The 20,614-nt window shown below is 41.9% G+C and overlaps 1 protein-coding gene across 3 annotated transcripts in view; it reads right to left on the bottom strand.

The window, feature by feature from the left end:
* Positions 1-20,614, bottom strand: part of dnah7 (dynein, axonemal, heavy chain 7) — a 221,003-nt gene that overhangs the window by 165,867 nt on the left and 34,522 nt on the right. For all 3 annotated transcript variants that reach the window (XM_031793644.1, XM_031793645.1, XM_031793655.1), the window contains exon 19: positions 19,389-19,575. In XM_031793644.1, the coding sequence (XP_031649504.1) occupies positions 19,389-19,575 (187 nt within the window). The remainder of the gene's footprint in view (positions 1-19,388; positions 19,576-20,614) is intronic.

Genomic DNA, 20,614 nt, shown 5'->3' with positions numbered 1-20,614 from the left:
AAGACCAAAGAGCTGTCAAAGGACACCAGAAACAAAATTGTAGACCTGCACCAGGCTGGGAAGACTGAATCTGCAATAGGTAAGAAGCTTGGTATAAAGAAATCAACTGTGGGAGCAATTATTAGGAAATGGAAGACAAACAAGACCACTGATAATCTCCCTCGATCTGGGGCTCCACACAAGATCTCACCCCGTGGGGTCAAAATGATCACAAGAACGGTGAGCAAAAATCCCAGATCCACACCTGCAGAGAGCTGGGACCAAAGTAACAAAGTATCACACTACGCCGCCAGGGACTCAAATCCTGCAGTGCCAGACGTGTCCCCCTGCTTAAGCCAGTACATGTCCAGGCCCGTCTGAAGTTTGCTAGAGAGCATTTGGATGATCCAGAAGAAGATTGGGAGACTGTCATATGGTCAGATGAAACCAAAATATAACTTTTTGGTAAAAACTCAACTCGTCGTATTTGGAGGACAAAGATTGCTGAGTTGCATCCAAAGAACACCATACCTACTGTGAAGCATGGGGGTGGAAACATCATGCTTTGGGGCTGTTTTTCTGCAAAGGGACCAGGACGACTGATCCGTGTAAAGGAAAGAATGAATGGGGCCATGTATCGTGAGATTGAGTGAAAACCTCCTTCCATCAGCAAGGGCATTGAAGATGAAACGTGGCTGGGTCTTTCAGCATGACAATGATCCCGAACACACCGCCCGGGCAACGAAGGAGTGGCTTCGTAAGAAGCATTTCAAGGTCCTGGAGTGGCCTAGCCAGTCTCCAGATCTCAACCCCATAGAAAATCTTTGGAGGGAGTTGAAAGTCTGTGTTGCCCAGCAACAGCCCCAAAACATCACTGCTCTAGAGGAGATCTGCATGGAGGAATGGGCCAAAATACCAGCAACAGTGTGTGAAAACCTTGTGAAGACTTACAGAAAACGTTTGACCTCTGTCATTGCCAAGAAAGGGTATATAACAAAGTATTGAGATAAACTTTTGTTATTGACCAAATACTTATTTTCCACCATAATTTGCAAATAAATTCATTTAAAAATCCTACAATGTGATTTTCTGGATTTTGTTTCTCATTTTGTCTGTCATAAAATTACAGGCCTCTCTCATCTTTTTAAGTGGGAGAACTTGTACAGTTGGTGGCTGACTAAATACTTTTTTGCCCCAATGTATTCCATTAAAAAAATCTGCCGTTTCCAGCTACAATAATCATTTACAACATTAACAATGTCTACACTGTATTTTTGATCAATTTTATGTTATTTTAAGGGACGAAAAAATGTTTTTAAAGGACAAGGACATACCCTATTGCACAAACATCATTACTAAAGAACTGTCTTTAATTGGTTAATGTTCATGTCTTTAATTGGTTAATGTTGCTTACGTTTGTTAAGTCATGTTTAAAAAAGAATCTGAGTCGTAGACTTGCATTTTGACTCAGAAAGTGACCTTGACTCAGAAAAGAGGACCACTGTCCAAGATTTATTTGTGTTCTTCTACATTAGGCGCACATCATTTAGTCCTTGTAAAAAATAGAGCCGTGAACTGTAATAATGAATATGCCTATCTTTTGTGGCAGGGCACTTTGTTGATTCTTGATGTTCAGTTGTTCGTCTGTTTTTACTATTGTATCTAAACGTTATCGATGCAACTCCTCAACAGGCTCGGGAGAGACAAAGGTCGAGTTATACGTCCCCCGAAACATGACCCGCCAAATTGCGCTCCTTACCACCCGTCCACTTTAACCCGAGAAGCCAGCCGCACCAATGTGTGAGACGAAACACTGTTCAACTGACTACCGTGGCATGCAGGTGCTCTGCCCGCCAACTAAAGCCCCCCGGCCAAATTCTCCCCTAACCTGGACGATACTGGGCCAATTGTGCGCCAGACACGGCCTGTTATAACGCAGCCTGGGATCAAACCCAGGTAGTGACACCTCAAGCACTGCACAGTGCCTTAGACCACTGCGCCACTTGGGAGGCCTTAAATTATTTATTTTAAACATACATTGGTTGAAAGACACAGGTCACAAAAATTTAATGAAATTAAGCAATATACCCCATTACGTCTTACTAGTAACATATTTCCTGTTTTAGAAAAATAGAAAGCACACATCTGTTTTTGGTGTAATTATGGCAAAATAATATATTTTGGCTGGTAGAAAATCTGAGTGGCTGATAGATTTTTGTATCCAACTGTCAGTGGCTGGACCAAAAAGTCAATTGATGATAGTTTGTAGGTGTGGAGTTATTATAGTGGCCTAGTATATTAGGCTAGAGTGATCACTATATCATCAAAAGCCATATCATGTGTTAAGTTCTCAAAATCCTTTAGTTTAAACATTCTGTTTTGTGCCAGTGGATTTCAGTTTAGAATGTTGAAGCCTGCATTCCACCATTGAAATGAATGTGGATACAACCAGCTTTATAGTTTATGAAGTATGAATAGTAGTAAAAAGCTGTGTTGAAGCCATCTAAGTTGAGTCAGTTTGCACATGTCAACATTTGGGTGGTGTTTTTAGCTGAAACAGATCTAGAGCAGTGTGTATCCAAATGTTGCCTTTGAAGTCTATGGAGTTATAGTTGCAAAAGTATATATAGTATCAAGAGGCTTTTGACAAGCAATCTAATTTTAGTCAGTCTGTAATGGTTCTCTTTAGTTGAAGGAGAGTCGGACCAAAATGCGGCATGATGATGATTCATGTTTGTTTAATGAAGAAAAAAACTATACATGAATAAACTAACGAAAACAATAAACGTGAGAACTCAAAACAGCCCTATCTGGTGCAAACACAAAGACAGGAACAATCACGCACAAACACACAGTGAAACCCAGGCTACCTAAATATGGTTCCCAATCAGAGACAATGACTAACACCTGCCTCTGATTGAGAACCATATCAGGCCAGACATAGAAATAGACAAACAAGACATCCAACATAGAATGCCCACTCAGATCACACCCTGACCAACCAAAACATAGAAACATACAAAGCAAACTATGGTCAGGGTGTGACACAGTCTTCGCATTTCAATGTTGGTTTCATGTTTGTAGCATAAATGGTTCAAGAGTAGTGGTGAATCCAAAAATGTACCATTGAAGCATATGGAGCTTTTATACACATTTAAAAATGGTTATAGTTCAAAAAGTATAAATGGTTTCAAAAAGCTATTCGAGACCAGTCTGCATGTTTTCTTAGTTTGAATGGTGTTTCTATCTTAAATGGTTGCAAATTAGTAGCAAACAGAATTCTTCCCATTCAAGTCTATCCCCGAAATGCATTGGGATTCATGCAACTATGGTTGTAGTGTGAATAGTACAAGTAGCATCAAAAATGTGTTTTCGAGCAACAGTACCAGTGACAGTCTGCACATGCTAAAGTTGTTTTGGTGTTGGTATCTTTAACTGTTCAAGAGCAGTTGCGAATGAAAATGGGATTGAGGTGGTAGGTAGACTAGCGGCTAGAGCGTTGGGCCAGTAACCGAATGGTCACTGGTTCGAATACTCGAGCCGACAAGGTGAAAAATCTACTTCTGCAGTACTTCTATGGCCGACTCTGTAAAACAACACATTTCACTGCACTTATCTGGTGTATGTGACTTTTTTTTATTTTTAAGTATGCCCATTTAAAACATTGTTCAGAAAGTATAGATGGTATCAAAAAGCTGTATACAAGCAACCTATTCCAGACCGGTCAGCAGTTTTAAAGTTTCTATCCTACACCCTTGAAAATAAGTAGCGACCTGAATTTTTCCCATTTAAGTATATGGCGACTGAAATGCATTGGGATCTCTTGCAAATATGGTTATGTGAATAGTAGTACCCCTTTCCACTCACAGATATGGGTTGAAAATGGCAGATTTTGTCATTGAAAAGCACCTCAATTGGAACGTAGTGGATGTACATTAACATGCTACTGTTACATGACGTCAGAGCTCTGGTTCCCTGCTTCACAGCTCTGTATGGGTATTGACTGCAGCCGTTATAAACTTGAGCACCACGCATGTCAAGAAGATGACCCATCCCTCTCATTACTTGGGATACTTTTAATTTTTTTGTCCGAGTGAGGGAATTGCTGTAAATCGAGAGGATATCATACATGCTTTGATATCATACAAACAAACCACACACCTGAGTTCAAACGTGCACCTCACATTTCCATATGTGAAAACTCATCATTTACAGTATCAACGTTTATGATCGATTTGTTTCATCCCACAGTTACAAGGATGACATGTGTTATACCCTGGGTTGTCCTGAACAGAATGAACCTGTTTGTTGTATTGTGAAGAAAGTTAGCATCGGAACACGCGCATGAATGCACTCATGACTCCGTTCTATGTGCACCAAAATTATAATTTGTTTGTCTGAAGTAACTTTTGAAAGCCTAAACATCCTAAGATTGTATGTATTACTTAGCTAGTCATGTTGGCAATAGAATAAGCTTTCAAATGATGCCCACCTGACCCAGATTGTGATTTATAATTGAACATTTTGGGATAGCGTAAACAACAACAGTAATTGTGTGATGGTGGGTATGTTCCAAACAAAAAACTACAAGTGTGCTTGCTTCAGTTCCTCAATGGCAAAGTTATGAGAGGTCAAAATATCACCTTATAGTTGAAAACGCTTTCATTAAGTCATGAAAGTGCATTGAAATTACTTAGTAACTGTGCACAGTTGGAGACGTGTGTGGCCACTTAGAGACACCAGTTGGATCTCTCACTCAAACCCTTGTAATTGTTTTTTCTTATCTTGTACCTACTCCAAAATGTTTGTATTATGTTACTGAATGTATCCAGAGCATTTTCAGATTGTGTTATCCATATAAGCAAATGTCCATGAGTGTAAGGGTGTCCATGAGGGTAGCACTATTTGTTTGTATTTATTTTAAGCACACTGTGGACAAACACTAAATAACCTCAAAACATGGTTAATTAAAACTATAATTTTGATGAGATGGATTGTCAGTCCTTGCATCCATAGCTATGTCTATAAATTTGAGAGTGGTTACATTTCTCCTGCCCAATCCCTTTTTACATAAACAGGGGTGGGGATAATGCGTGAGTGAGTGCTGATATAGGATCAGTTTTGCCTTTTAGATCATAATAAGGATTATTATATCTTAGATCAGCACCTCTAGTAATACGCTTTTTGAATACAGGTGTGTAAACAATTTGAGTTACCCAGCTACATGGTGTCTTATGTCAGAATATGGCCCTGACTGTGATAGAGCAGTCATTCTTTTTCTATTTGCCACACTTCTACGGTATCATATTCACTTAGAGATGAATCATTACTTATGATATGCTTGTGAAATGTAAACTTTAGTGCAAATCTAGCATTGACCTGCACAAAAGTAACAGTTTGTCTTAAGTTGTTATTCTGCAATTTGTCTCCATCCATATTTATAGCATCCATGCTCTGAGTTTACTCCAATATCCTCATTCAAGCCTCCAGCCAAACATAAAACTAGGATTTTAAAAAGTCTTGAGGCCCACAGTACAATTCAGGTCTGATCTGATCTCAGCTGTCAACTAATTTAACATGTTGGCTCTAGACATCCCTGGAAGGCCTAAAGTCTATCTAATCTCCCAAGGTTAGATGTGGAATGCATGATCACAGCTCTGAGGGATACTACCGTGCTGATATAATATGAAGAGCACAGACAGAGATAATGCAGGGAAACATAACTCATAACTAAACTTGGAGTTATAAAGTGTCTTCTTAACGACAAGGAAAATATTTAAATGTATTCCATTTTACTGATAAGAGAGACTAAACCATTTTGTTGTTGCTATGATCAACTGTGTGCTTTTCCTTTTTGAGGGAAATGTTAATAAAAGTTCTAAACAAACACGTAACACCAAAATGGATATCTATCTCTGTGTGTACTAAATTACAACTAAACCACATACTGTAGACCAACTACCTGCAGTCTCCCCTTCTTCATAAAATGAGAGAGCAAAGTTAATACAGTACAGGGAGTCCTAATGGAACTTGAATTCTACATTATTCACATTATCGGCTGAAGGCTTTAGAGATTACTCTAGTCTAGCCTTTTTGTAATGTACACAGTAGTTGTACAGTACAGAGCAATTCCCACAGAGATACTGTTAATTGAGTTCTAAATGTAAATCCATGGCAATTCCTATCCATGTAAATGGAAAAAAATAGGCATAGAAGAGTACGTGATGTATTTGATCTAGTATCGCACATTGTTCTAAGGGTTGCACTGGAAAAGTCTAAGTTCTTGAAGTAAGGAGGGGAGTTATAATGGAGGATGGGTGGGATTTAAAAACATGATTTTATTATTTTATCCTCTCTTTCTGCCCTCCCACAAAGTATAGAACCCACACAGCATCTAGTAAGAGATAATAATTGCCTTTCTTCTCTTACTCTGATTGCTATTGATTTATTTGAGGCAGTGGCTGGAAATTTTACTTTAATGATGTCTCTCATTCTAAAATAAACTTTTTCTGAAGACTGACTCTAAAAGCATGTAATAAAGAAGTGGTAATAAGTACCCCATCTCACTAAGCCTTCTTTAAATCACCTTTTGTAACCGTGAAAATTAGTAATTTGATGATCCTACGGCGAGAAAGGGGAGACCGCATTTTCTAAGATGAAATCCCTTTTTTGTTGGATTTTACGGGTGATAGTCTCCCTTCTCGAGATTACATTATTAGCGACATTCCGGCTACTGTAACCAACTCACGATAACAGGCTAAATCAAATCAACCTCATTTGGCAAGCAAACAGTGAAATAAAAAGCTGATTTGATGAGTTTGAATTGGGTGATTGTGCTAAATTGTTCGCTCCTTCTTCAGGACAGATGATTTAGCCTTTGTAGGATTCAGAAAAATGGCAGCTCTCACATCAGACTCAGTTTTCTTGCACATCTCTTGGTATAATACAAGATAATGAAGGGGACATTTCTATTCAGTCTGTGAACAGAAAGGCTTTGTGAGGAGTGAGACACTGAATGGGTCCTCTCCTCAGTGTAAGCACATTTTTTTTTTATCTACATTCGTTTCTCTGAAAATCCCCCTTCTCTCTGTACACATAGCAATGCGCATGCCCCACCCACCTCAGGAATCTTCCCTTTCCAGTCATTATTTCCCTGTTTTTGTGGGGTGGAAATTAAGCTGCCACATACAGTAATTGTCACTGGATCTATTTATGAAAAGCAACGCACACTCAAACTGTTGCTTGTACAAAGCGCATTTTCCTATGCGTTTTTCCCTCAAACGTCTGTTAAGAACGTGTGACATGCAAGTCCCCTTCAAAATGTCAACAATGGAACGTGGTTTTTGATTTGCATCTATTTCAAAGGCGACACTTGGACAGGGATTAAACGCACCAAGGTAATATTTATGGATGACATTGCCATAATGTATGTTTAATGTGTCATTGTAAACTTTATTGGCCAAACAGATTAAATCCTTCAGCATGGGAGTTGAATTGACATGACCAAGAGTTATAGTACAGTATAGTACAGTAAGAGTGGTAATGCAGTACCTTAACTAAAAACATTGTCATTTATAACCTTGTCCCCCACACACACACACACACACAGTACCCCACCCCTCTCCTCCACCTCCTCAATTTACACCTCCATTCCTCCATGCACACCTCCGTTGTGCTGCTCTAATTACAAGTGTGTGGTGTCAAAGCATTTTACCTTGAGAAGGAAGGAAGGAGAAGGAGGGGGGCGGAAGGAAGGGACTTCACAGACAGACACAGACACACTCTTTCTCTCTGCTTGGCATACCTGACAGCTCAATCATGACTTTGTTTTAGTTCAGGACATGACCCCACCCCCGCCCCTAACTGGGAGAAATACTGACTGTGAAAAAACATAAGAAAGAAAACATGAACAATTTTCACTCCCATCTGCATCTGAGGACAAGCTGACACATTAATTGACACATTAAAGTGGAGAGTAAATAATGACTTGCGGGATGAGGCTAGTGTTAGCTTCACGGATCTGGAGCGCACCCCTGTGGTTGAAGATAAAAAATAAATCACATAAAACGCACACATTAGATTAGATTAGATTTAGATTAGATTTTATTTAAGTAAAAATGCTCCAAAATGCTTTGTGTGACCACCCGCCAATGTGGCTGTGAAGAATAGACATTCTACCATCCAATGCCAAAATCTACAGTACCAGCATTTGGCTAGTGGCTGGTGTTAATTTCCTACTTCACGACCGTGTACACAATATTCTGGGATGATATAAGAGACAGAGGAGAATGCGATCATTGCACAAGTGTGTGTTGATTTTTCTTAATACAGTTTAAAGATGTCATTCATTTGAAATGTTTACCAAGTACCTCAAGCAGCTTCCAAAAATTAACAACAAAATGTCGTAGATAAGGGTTTTGATCTTGCACACATTGTAAACTATTTGTGTGTTGGTATATTCTATAGAAGGGTGTTAATATTAAGAAAAGTATACCCACCTGTTTTATAACCATATTCTCCACATAATGTTATATGCCCAGAGAATTTGACAAAAACAATCATGAATATGAGTGAAATTCATCATGATCAGGTACAGTAGAATGTGAGATTGTAATGGGGTGGTACCTTAGAAAGATGCAGGTTGGATAGAGTAAATACCATGCAAAAACAACAACAAAAAGTATGCCCTGTGTATATGCAAATGGGCCAAACGTTTTCATTCTAAAACATTTATCCAAGCAACAAAACACAAAAATAGGCCATGGTTTTCAAATGTTGGCATGTGTTGTTTCAAAGAAGAAAATTACATGAATATTGAACAGAATTCAATTGAATACATACATTCCTACCAAATTGAATACAGAAATTCCTACCAAAATGAATGTTGTGTCAGTTTGTTTGTTTATGTGCTTCAGCCTAATTCAGTCAATATTTGGTGGAATTTGTTTTATAATAAGGTTTGAGAATCTTACTCCATTATGCAGCTGTTAGGCTACAATTGTCAGAACTGTATTTTTGACCTTTTATCAATTTTGTAGACAGTTGCTAGTAGGCCTACACATAACATCACACCACATGGACCCACATATCCCACAAAAATACATTAAGACAGACTATAGGCCCTCTGTCCCTTTGCAACCTCATTTTCTTTGAGACTCCACCTGGCCCGCTCTTTCCAGACAAAATCCATAATTTCTATTTGATGGCGCAGCCAGCCGAGTTTCTGGAGGACGCTGGGCTGATATTGATGTGTCTCATTTCGGGTCTGCTGGGGACACCAATTACCCTTTCGAGAGTCTCTAGGAAAGGGCTACTGGTGTTTGTGTGTGACCGTCTGTGTGTGTGACCGTCTGTGTGTGTCTGTGTGTGTGTGTACGTGTTTTGCGTGGGTTGGTTCTTCTATCCATGTGGGGACCAAAAGTCTGCATGGCTAGTAAAATAAGGAAAATTATCCCTCGCATGGACATTTACCATGTCCACATGAGCACAAAGCTTAGGGGTTGGGTTTAAAATTAGGGTTAGGGTTACAAATAATCAGCTAATCAAATGGCTACCCGGATCATTTGCATTGACACCCCCCCTCCCCACCCTTTTTTTTTACGCTGCTGCCACTCGCTGTTTATTATCTATGCATAGTCATTATACGCCTACCTACATATAAAGTATAAAGTTTGGACACACCTACACATTCCAGGGTTGTTCTTTATTTCTACTTTGTAGAATAACAGTGAAGACATCAAAACTATGAAATAACACATATGGAATCATATAGTAACCAAAAAAGTGTTAAACAAAACAAAATATATTTCATATTTGAGATTCTTCAAAGTAGCCACCCTTTGCCTTGATGACAACTTTGCACACTATTGGCATTCTCTCAAACAGCTTCATGAGGTAGTCTGGTAGCCTGGAATGCATTTCAATTAACAGGTGTGCCTAGTTAGAGTGTTGGACTAGTAACCGGAAGGTTGCAAGTTCAAACCCCCGAGCTAACAAGGTACAAATCTGTCGTTCTGCCCCTGAACAGGCAGTTAACCCACTGTTCCTAGGCCATCATTGAAAATAAGAATTTGTTCTTAACTGACTTGCCTGGTTAAATAAAGGTAAAATAAATAAAAAAATAAGTTAATTTGTGGAATTTCTTTCCTTTCTTAATGCGTTATACCGAAGACCAAGTCCAAATTATGGCAAGAACAGCTCAAATAAGCAAAGAGAAATGACAGTTAATCATTACTTTAGGACACATTGAAAGTTTCTTAAAGTGCAGTCGCAAAAACCATCAAGCGCTATGAAACTGGCTCCCATGAAGACCGCCACAGGAAAGGAAGACCCAGAGTTACTTCTGCTGCAGAGGATAAGTTCATTAGAGTTACCAGCCTCAGAAATTGCAGCCCAAATAAATACTTTGAAGAGTTTAAGTAACAGACATATCTCAACATCAACTGTTCAGAGGAGACTGCATGAATCAGGCCTTCGTGGTCAAATTGCTGCAAAATAACCACTACTAAAGGACACCAATAAGAAGAGGAGACTTGCTTGGGCCAATAAAAATTACCAAAATACACGAACAATGGACATCTGTCTTTTGGTCTGATGAGTCCAACCACTGTGTCCTTGTGAGACGCAGAGTAGGTAAACGGATGATCTCCACATGGGTAGTTACCACCGTGAAGCATGGGGGAGGTGGTGTGGGGGTGCTTTAATGGTGACACTGTCGGTGATTTACTTCAATTCAAGGCACACTTAACCAGCATGGCTACCACAGCATACTGCAGCAATATGCCATCCCATCCCATCTTAGTGGGACTATCATTTGTTTTTCAAAAGGACAATGACCCAACCCACCCCCAGGCTGTGTAAGGGCTATTTGACCAAGAAGGAGAGTGTTGGAGTGCTGCATCAGATGACCTGGTCTACACAATCACCCGACCTCAACCCAATTGAGATGGTTTGGGATGAGTTGGACCGCAGAGTGAAGGAAAAGCAGCCAACAAGTGCTCAGCATTTGTGGGAACTCCTTCAAGATAGTTGGAAAAGCATTCCAGGTGAAGCTGGTTGAGAGAATGCCACGAAACTTCATCAGCCGGTGATTGTCAAGCAAATAACTGTCGATCTCACATTAATCTGAGCAGCTAACCGATCGCTGCAGCTGTACATAGTCTATCAGTAAATAGCCCACCCAATTTGACCTACCTCATCCCCATACTGTTTATATTTATTTACTTTTCTGCTCTTTTGCACACCAGTATCTCTACCTGTACATGACCATCTGATCATTTATCACTCCAGTGTTAATCTGCAAAAATTGTACTATTCGCCTACCTCCTCATGCCTTTCGCACACAATGTATATAGACTCTCTTTTTTTCTACTGTGTTATTGACTTGTTAATTGTTTACTCCATGTGTAACTCTGTGTTGTCTGTTCACACTGCTATGCTTTATCTTGGCCAGGTCGCAGTTGTAAATGAGAACTTGTTCTCAACTAGCCTACCTGGTTAAATAAAGGTGAAATAAGAAAATAAAATAAAAAATTGACTGTCAATTAACATAAACACATTTAGCATCTCCTGGCATCCACACATAGCCTACAAGCCAATGATGCTGACCTTTGGAACGTCTACATTTGAAAAAGTCTAATAAATGTAATATAGCCTACACCTTCACAATAAATGCCTTATTTATTTTAGACAAGTCTAAAGAAGCATGAAATTAAGAAAATGTAGTCTATTTCAGATGAACAAAATAGCATACTCTGAGTTGTCCTGATCTGCCCTGACCTGTCTATGCCAAATGGCTGTGTACTACACTAGTTCATTTAGCAGACAAGATTTGCTTAGAATTCCGTGGCGTTATTTTGTAGTATGAAGAATACAATTGAACAAAGCTGAATAAAATCTAAACAATGAGGTAGTGTGCACATACAGCTATTCTGTGATGGGCGGTTAACAAAGAAAAAGGTACTCCTATATGCTTAATTTAGAGTTCTTAATGTAACTTCAATTGTTCTACATTGGGCTTTATGTTTTGATTATTAATACATTGTAAGGCTGCATGATGCAACTCTAATGCCTAGAATTTCACGGCGGCATCCCCTTTGTGTGGGCCAGTGGCTGTTGTGCCCTTCTCCGAGTGCTGCGCACTCCATCAAGTGATCCGGTCTTACTCACAGGCTACAAATGAAGACAGACACATCGGAGAAGCAACTCCCCACATCCTTATCCAATTCCGAGGTGCATATTGAAGATATTGGAAGAACTGTCCACCTTTACTTTTCGTCAGCCAACAAGATGAGTAGGTCTAACAAACAGCAAAAGCACTAGCCTATGTCAATCTACTATCCCCCATGGTACAAAGGTTGACCTATTATTTTCTGTGCGAGAAATACTTATTCAAAACATAGTCTGGGACAGTTGTGGGATGTGATAGATCCCAAATTAATAAAACCACTAGCATTAAAAAAACTTTTTTATGCAATGTGGCTGACGGAACAGATCAGAACGTTTCGCTTAAGATGTTTATTCACATTATAAGCGCACATGGTAGTAAGCTATAAGCGCAAATGTTCCAATAGAAGAAAACCCCATTATCAAAAGTAACCAGAACTGCAATTATGCATGTAACGCTTTTATTATAAAAGGTACATTTTTATGGTGAAAATGATCTTCCCCAAACTTGAAACTCACACGCTGCTTATGTATGCAGGTTAGGCTCAACACCCATTGTAAAGTGTATTAATTTGCTTAATTTTAAGAAGTTATTTGGTCACTTTAGTTGTAATACAAACCTAGACATATATAAACCTAGACATATATGTCTATGGGCTAGGCTAGATGAGGTGTGGGACTATGATTTGAAAAAGGGTTAGGGTTAGGGTTAAAGGCATTGTTTCTTATGCTAGGCATCATTCACAAGTGATAATATATAATTCACAAGTGATAGGCTAATATTGTCACCCATCAGACTATTCTTGATTTAATATTGTCTTTACATATACTAAATAATATGTGTGTGAAATGTGTTTTGATTTAGAATGGACCATTTTCAGGCACCTGTAGCAAAACAGGGGCAGCGGGAAAAATACATGTAATCTATGCACTTAAATAGTGAATGAAGGATGACTTCCCCATGGTTTATTGTCTTGCCAGCCAGGTAGGCCATACTCCAGTTGTAAAGATAAGCAATGTCCTTAATATTAGGACATTTGAAAATAAATATAGTAGGTCTTGTCACACCATGGTCTTGGTATTTTGTGTTTTCTTTGGTTGTTTGTTCGGGCCAGGGTGTGACATGGGGTTATTGTATTGTCTTGTTGGGGTTTTTGTAGGCATTGGGATTGTGGTTGATTAGGGGTGTGTCTAGTGTAGGCTTGGCTGCCTGAGGCGGTTCTCGATCAGAGTCAGGTGATTCTCGTTGTCTCGGATTGGGAACCGTATTTAGGTAGCCTGAGTTTCACTTTGTATTTCGTGGGTGATTGTTCCTGTCTCTGTGTAGTTTCACCAGATAGGCTGTAATTAGGTTTCACGTTCCGTTTGTTGTTTTGTATTTTTGTATAGTTGTTTTCATGTATCGTCATTTCTTCATTAAAGATCATGAATAACTACCACGCTGCATTTCGGTCCAACTCTCTTTTGACAAACGAAGAACGCCGTTACAGAATCACCCACCACACCCGGACCGAGCGGCGTGGTAACAGGCAGCGACAGCAGGAAAAGCGAAAGGAGGAATGGACATGGGAAGACGTATTGGATGGCAAAGGTTGTTACACTTGGGAGGAGATACTGGCTGGAAGAGATCGCCTCCCATGGGAACAGGTGGAGGCACTTAGGAGAGCAGAGGCAGCCGGAGATAAGAGCCGACGATACGAGGGAACACGGTTGGCAAGGAAACCCGAAAAGCAGCCCCAAAAATGTATTGGGGGGGGGGCTCAGGGAGAGAGTGGCAGAGTCAGGAGTCAGACCTGAGCCAACTCTCCCTGTTAATCGTGAGGAGCAGCGATATAAGGACTTCTGGTCTTGGGAGATGATATTAGACGGAAGAGGACCCTGGGCTCAGCCTGGTGAATATCGCCGCCCCAAGGAGGAACTAGAGGCGGAAAAAGTGGAGAGGAGCTGGTATGAGGAGGCAGCACGGCGACGCGGATGGAAGCCCGAAAAGCAGCCCCAAAAAATTATTGGGGGGGGGCTTAAAGGGAGTATGGCTATGCCAGGTAGGAGACCTGCGCAAACTCCCTGTGCTTACCGGTGGGCTAGAGAGACCGGGCAGACACCATGTTATGCTATGGAGCGCACGGTGTTTCCAGTGCGGGTGCATAGCCCGGTGCGGTTCATACCAGCCCTTCGTATTGGCCGGGCTAGAGTGGGCATCGAGCCAGGTAAGCTTGGGCAGGCTCGGTGCTCAAGAGCTCCAGTGCGCCTGCACGGTCCGGTCTATCCAGAGCCACCTCCACACACCAGTCCTCCGGTAGCAGCTCCCCGCACCAGGCTTCCTGTGCGTGTCCTCGATCCTGTAGCACCAGTTCCAGCACCACGCACCAGGCCTTCTGTGCGCCTCGCCTGTTCAGCACAGCCAGAGCCTTTCTCCTCTCCTGCGCTGCTGGAGTCTCCCGCCTGTTCAGCGCTGCCAGAGCCTTTCTCCTCTCCTGCGCTGCTGGAGTCTCCCGCCTGTTTAGCGCAGCCAGAACCTTTCTCCTCTCCTGCGCTGCTGGAGTCTCCCGCCTGTTTAGCGCAGCCAGAACCTTTCTCCTCTCCTGCGCTGCCGGAGCCTCCCGCCTGTTTAGCGCTTTCGGAGTCTCCCGCCTGTTCAGCGCAGCCAGCGTTTTCCTCCTCTCCTGCGCTGTCGGAGTCTCCCGCCTGTTCAGCGCTATCAGAGACTTCCTCCTCTACAGCGCTGCCGGAGCCTCCTGCCTGTTTGAAGCAGCCTGAGCTGTCAGCCTGCATGGAGCAGTCAGAGCTGTCAGTATGCAAGGAGCTGCCAGTCTGCAGGGAGCTGTCAGTCTGCAAGGAGCTGCCAGTCTGCAGGGTGCTGTCAGCCTGCATGGAGCAGTCAGAGCTGTCAGTCTGCATGAAGCAGCCAGAGCTGCCAGTCTGCAAAGAGCTGCCAGTCTGCAAGGAGCTGTCAGTCTGCAAGGAGCTGCCAGTCTGCAGGGTGCTGTCAGCCTGCATGGAGCAGTCAGAGCTGTCAGTCTGCATGAAGCAGCCAGAGCAGCCAGTCTGCAAAGAGCTGCCAGTCTGCAAGCTGTCAGCCTGCATGGAGCAGTCAGAGCTGTCAGTCTGCATAGAGCAGCTAGATCTGCTAGTCAACCAGAATCTTCCAGATCTGCTAGTCAACCAGAATCTTCCAGATCTGCTAGTCAACCAGAATCTTCCAGATCTGCTAGTCAACCAGAATCTTCCAGATCTGCTAGTCAACCAGAATCTTCCAGATCTGCTAGTCAACCAGAATCTTCCAGATCTGCTAGTCAACCAGAATCTTCCAGATCTGCTAGTCAACCTGAATCTTCCAGATCTGCTAGTCAACCTGAATCTTCCAGATCTGCTAGTCAACCTGAATCTTCCAGATCTACCAGCCAGCCAGGATCTACCAGAGCCTACTACCTACCTGAGCTTCATCTCAGTACTGGGCTTCCTCTCAGTACTGGGCTGCCCCTCAGTCCCGAGCTGCCCCTCAGTCCCGAGCTGCCCCTCAGTCCCGAGCTGCCCCTCAGTCCCGAGCTGCCCCTCAGTTCTGTGGGGTTCTGGGTGAGGACTATTAGGCCATGGTCGGCGGCGAGGGTGGATTATCCCAGGACGCGAAGGGGAGGAACTAGGACATTAATGAAGTGGGGTCCACGTCCCGAGCCGGAGCCGCCACCATGGACAGACGCCCACCCGGACCCTCCCTATGGTTTTGAGGTGCGTCCGGGAGTCCGCACCTTGGGGGGGGTGGGGGGGTGGGGGTTCTGTCACGCCTTGGTCTTGGTATTTTGCGTTTTCTTTGGTTGTTTGTTCGGGCCAGGGTGTGACATGGGGTTATTGTATTGTCTTGTTGGGGTTTTTGTAGGCATTGGGATAGTGGTTGATTAGGGGTGTGTCTAGTGTAGGCTTGGCTGCCTGAGGCGGTTCTCGATCAGAGTCAGGTGATTCTCGTTGTCTCGGATTGGGAACCGTATTTAGGTAGCCTGAGTTTCACTTTGTATTTCGTGGGTGATTGTTCCTGTCTCTGTGTAGTTTCACCAGATAGGCTGTAATTAGGTTTCACGTTCCGTTTGTTGTTTTGTATTTTTGTATAGTTGTTTTCATGTATCGTCATTTCTTCATTAAAGATCATGAATAACTACCACGCTGCATTTCGGTCCAACTCTCTTTCGACAAACGAAGAACGCCGTTACAGGTCTAGCCAATAGAAAGCTGATTCTCCACTTTTTAGTAGAGGCCATCACTCTGTTTTCTTGAGCAATTGCATAGCCTATACCACGCAGTTAGCAAGTTTGGTAGGCTACTAATGACCATCAGCAGCATCAGAACTTGGAGAAGTCTAATTACCATGACTAAACGGTCACATGGAATTTGACTGCCTTCATGAACGTTGATCGCCGGTGTGGAGGTAATATGGTCAGCACAACAGCCCTATTTCAATGGACTCTCTGCAATAATGGTGTTTAACATGATTTTTGAATGACTACGCCATCTCTTTCCCACACACATACAATTATCTGTATGGTCCCTGAGTCGAGCAGTGAATTTCAAGCACAGATTCAACGGCAAAGACCAGGGAGGTTTTCCAATGACTAGCAAAGAAGGGCACCTATTGGTAGATGGCTAAACATTAAAAAAAATCTAAAACTGAATATCCTTATGAGCTATTAATTACTTACACTTTGGATGGTGTATCAATACACCCAGTCACTATAAAGATACAGGCGTCCTTCTAACACAGTTGATGGAGAGGAAGGAAACCACTCAGGGATTTCACAATGAGGCCAATGGTGATTTTAAACCAGTTAGAGTTAAATGGCTGTGGAGAAAACTGATGGATGAATTACACTGTAGTTACTCCACAATACTAAGTTAAATGAGTGAAAAGAAGGAAGCCTGTACAGAATAAAACATCTTTGAAAACATGCATCCTGTTTGCATTAAGGCACAAAAGAAAAAAAGAAAAAAAAAAAGTGGCAAATAAATGAACTTCATGTCTTGAATACAAAGTGTAATGTTTGGGGCAAATCTAACACATCACAGAGTCACACTATTTTCAAGCATGATGGTGACTGCATCATGTTATGGGCATGCTTGTCATCAGCAAGGACTAGGCAGTTTTTTTGGATAAAAAGAAAAGGAATAGAGCTAAGCACAGGAAAAATCCTAGAGGAAACCCTGGTTCAGTCTGCTTTCCAACAGACACTGGGAGACAAATTCACTTTTCAGCAGGACAATAGCCTAAAACACAAGGCCAAATATACACTGGAGATTTTAGGATAAAATTAAAAGGAATAGAGCTAAGCACAGACACAGTTTTGACTTAAATCGGCATGAAAATCTATGGCAAGATTTGAAAATGTCTATCTAGCAATGATCAACAACCAACTTCACAGAGCTTGAAGAATTGTAAAAATAATAATATTGTACAATCCAGGTTTGCAAAACTCTTAAACTTTGCAAACCTGGATTTACAGTTAGAATCACCTTTGACAGCGATTACAACATGTATTGACTCAGGGGGGTTGAACACTAATCTAAATCAAAATCACATTTTTCTTCCACTTTGACATCAAAGTATTTTGTGTAGATTGTTGTTAAAAAATGAAAATGAAATATATTTTAATCCCACTTTGTTACACAAACAATGTGGAAAAAGTAGATGGATTGGAATAATTTCTGAAGGCACGATATGCCGATATCATAGCTGTACGTAATTAAGTAGCGAAGAAGTGGTGGTGTGGGGGCTGTGCTTTGGCAAAGTGGGTGGGGTTATATCCTTCCTGTTTGGCCCTGTCCGGGGGTGTCCTCGGATGGGGCCACAGTGTCTCCTGACCCCTCCTGTCTCAGCCTCCAGTATTTATGCTGCAGTAGTTTGTGTCGGGGGGCTGGGGTCAGTTTGTTATATCTGGAGTACTTCTCCTGTCCTATTCGGTGTCCTGTGTGAATCTAAGTGTGCGTTCTCTAATTCTCTCCTTCTCTCTTTCTTTCTCTCTCTCGGAGGACCTGAGCCCTAGGACCATGCCCCAGGACTACCTGACATGATGACTCCTTGCTGTCCCCAGTCCACATGGCCATGCTGCTGTTCCAGTTTCAACTGACCTGAGCCCTAGGACCATGCCCCAGGACTACCTGACATGATGACTCCTTGCTGTCCCCAGTCCACCTGGCCATGCTGCTGCTCCAGTTTCAACTTCCACCTGACTGTGCTGCTGCTCCAGTTTCAACTGTTCTGCCTTATTATTATTCGACCATGCTGGTCATTTATGAACATTTGAACATCTTGGCCATGTTCTGTTATAATCTCTACCCGGCACAGCCAGAAGAGGACTGGCCACCCCACATAGCCTGGTTCCTCTCTAGGTTTCTTCCTAGGTATTGGCCTTTCTAGGGAGTTTTTCCTAGCCACCGTGCTTCTACACCTGCATTGCTTGCTGTTTGGGGTTTTAGGCTGGGTTTCTGTACAGCACTTTGAGATATCAGCTGATGTACGAAGGGCTATATAAATACATTTGATTTGATTTGATTTGAAGAAGAACATGAAATTGCTAGACTGCCTGTTTGTGTCGTGCTTGTTTGCAATACTGACAACAACATTTGTACAAACATGTTGATAATGTATTTTGTGTAAAACATGTAAATAGCTGCATGTAGCCTACTCCCCTCCTTTTTTAAATGAAAAATAACATGAAATTGTGCTTATGCTTACTGAAGCATGGAATGCAATAGAACAGTTGTGTACAACATGAAGTTTGTAGGAAATTGTGCTTATGCATAATAGCCTATTGAGGGAATGCAATAGTTTATTAAACAGTTTTGTGTACAACATTAAGTTTAGGCTATACCAGTGACTAGACAAAGGCGATAAAGGAAGGGGGAGCAGCAGTGGACCACTCAGCACAGCAGCTACGCAGGCAGCGGAGTCGGCACTCAGCTAATTAAAAAGTAAAATCCTGCACATGCACAGAAATATCCATATCTTTTGCCTGGGCAAATTGATATACAAACACGCTGTATCCGAGGCCACCATCACATAGCTCTAGTTCTTTAGACAGTCAAGTCCAAAACAGGTAAACCCACACCCATGTAGGCACAGATCAGGGTACCAAGGGCCCTGAATTCATACGTCTGTAGTTGAAATTGAGTTACCCGCCTTACATTTTGTGCCAACTGGAAAAACACTATAAATTCAATCCCTTAATAACTGATGTATGAGTGTGTTTGTTACTACTTACCAGAGAGACATGCTTCATGGTGTCCCTCCAGGTCTTGTCGACGGCAGTGAAGCGGCGTCCCTCCTCTGGCATTTGGGCCATGATGTCTGGGGAGCTGAATATGGGCTCTAGGTAGAGCCAGGTGGACTGCACCTTCAGCCACTCGTCCAGGATCTCCTGCAGCAGTAGAAGCTTGCCTTCCCAGTCCCTGGGGATGGATGGATGAATTAATTAATTAATTCACAGGGAATTCTGATTATTGAATTCAGCCCAAGAGTACAACGGCCACTAAAGGCATGGATTTGTTTAGGGACCATTACGGACACACTAGGGGGATGCTGCCGGGATATTAGAGGCATTATCAAGTGCTTGTCAAATTGTGAATGAGAGACTGATGAAGTGTGTGCAGCCTGTGCAAGAAACAAAGAGCTCATGCCTTTCATGCAACTTTTTTTCAAATAATCAATCGAGTCGCATCATGCACCAACACCCCACAATTACAAAGTGAAAACATGTTAACACATTTATTGAAAGTGAAATATCTAACTTACATAAGTATTCGCACCCAGACAATATATGTTAGAATCACCTTTTGGAGCGATTACAGCTGTGAGTCTTTCTAGGCAAGTCTCTAAGAACTTTGCACACCTGGATTGTACAATATTTGCACATTATTCATTTAAAATTCTTCAAGCTCTGTCAAGTTGGTTGTTGACAATTGCAACACAGTCATTTTCCAGTCATGCCATAGATTTTCAAGTCAATTTAAGTCAAAACTGTAACTAGGCCACTCAGGAACATTCAATGTTGTCTTGGTAAGCAACTCCAGTGTATATTTCGCCTTATGTTTTAGGCTATTGTCCTGCTGAAAGATGAATTTATCTCCCAGTGTCTTTTGGAAAGCAGACAGAACCAGGTTTTCCTCTAGGATTTTGCCTGTGCTTAGATTTATTCCTTTTCTTTTGATCCTAAAAAAACTCCCAGGTCCTTGCTGATTACAAGCATACCCATAACATGATGGAGCCACTACCATGCTGGAAATTATGAAGAGTGGTACTCAGTGAGGTGTTGGATTTGCCCCAAACATAACACTTTGTATTCAGGACATAAAGTGAATTTCTTTACCACACTTTTTGCAGTTTAACTTTAGTTCCTTTTGCAAACAGGATGCATGTTTTGAAATATTTGTATTCTGTACAAGCTTCCTTCTTTTCACTTTGTCACTTAGGTTAGAGTAACTACAATGT

Source organism: Oncorhynchus kisutch, linkage group LG2 (genome assembly GCF_002021735.2).
Source record: "Oncorhynchus kisutch isolate 150728-3 linkage group LG2, Okis_V2, whole genome shotgun sequence".
NCBI classification, from domain to species: domain Eukaryota; kingdom Metazoa; phylum Chordata; class Actinopteri; order Salmoniformes; family Salmonidae; genus Oncorhynchus; species Oncorhynchus kisutch.
This window is presented reverse-complemented; position numbering and strand designations above follow the sequence as displayed.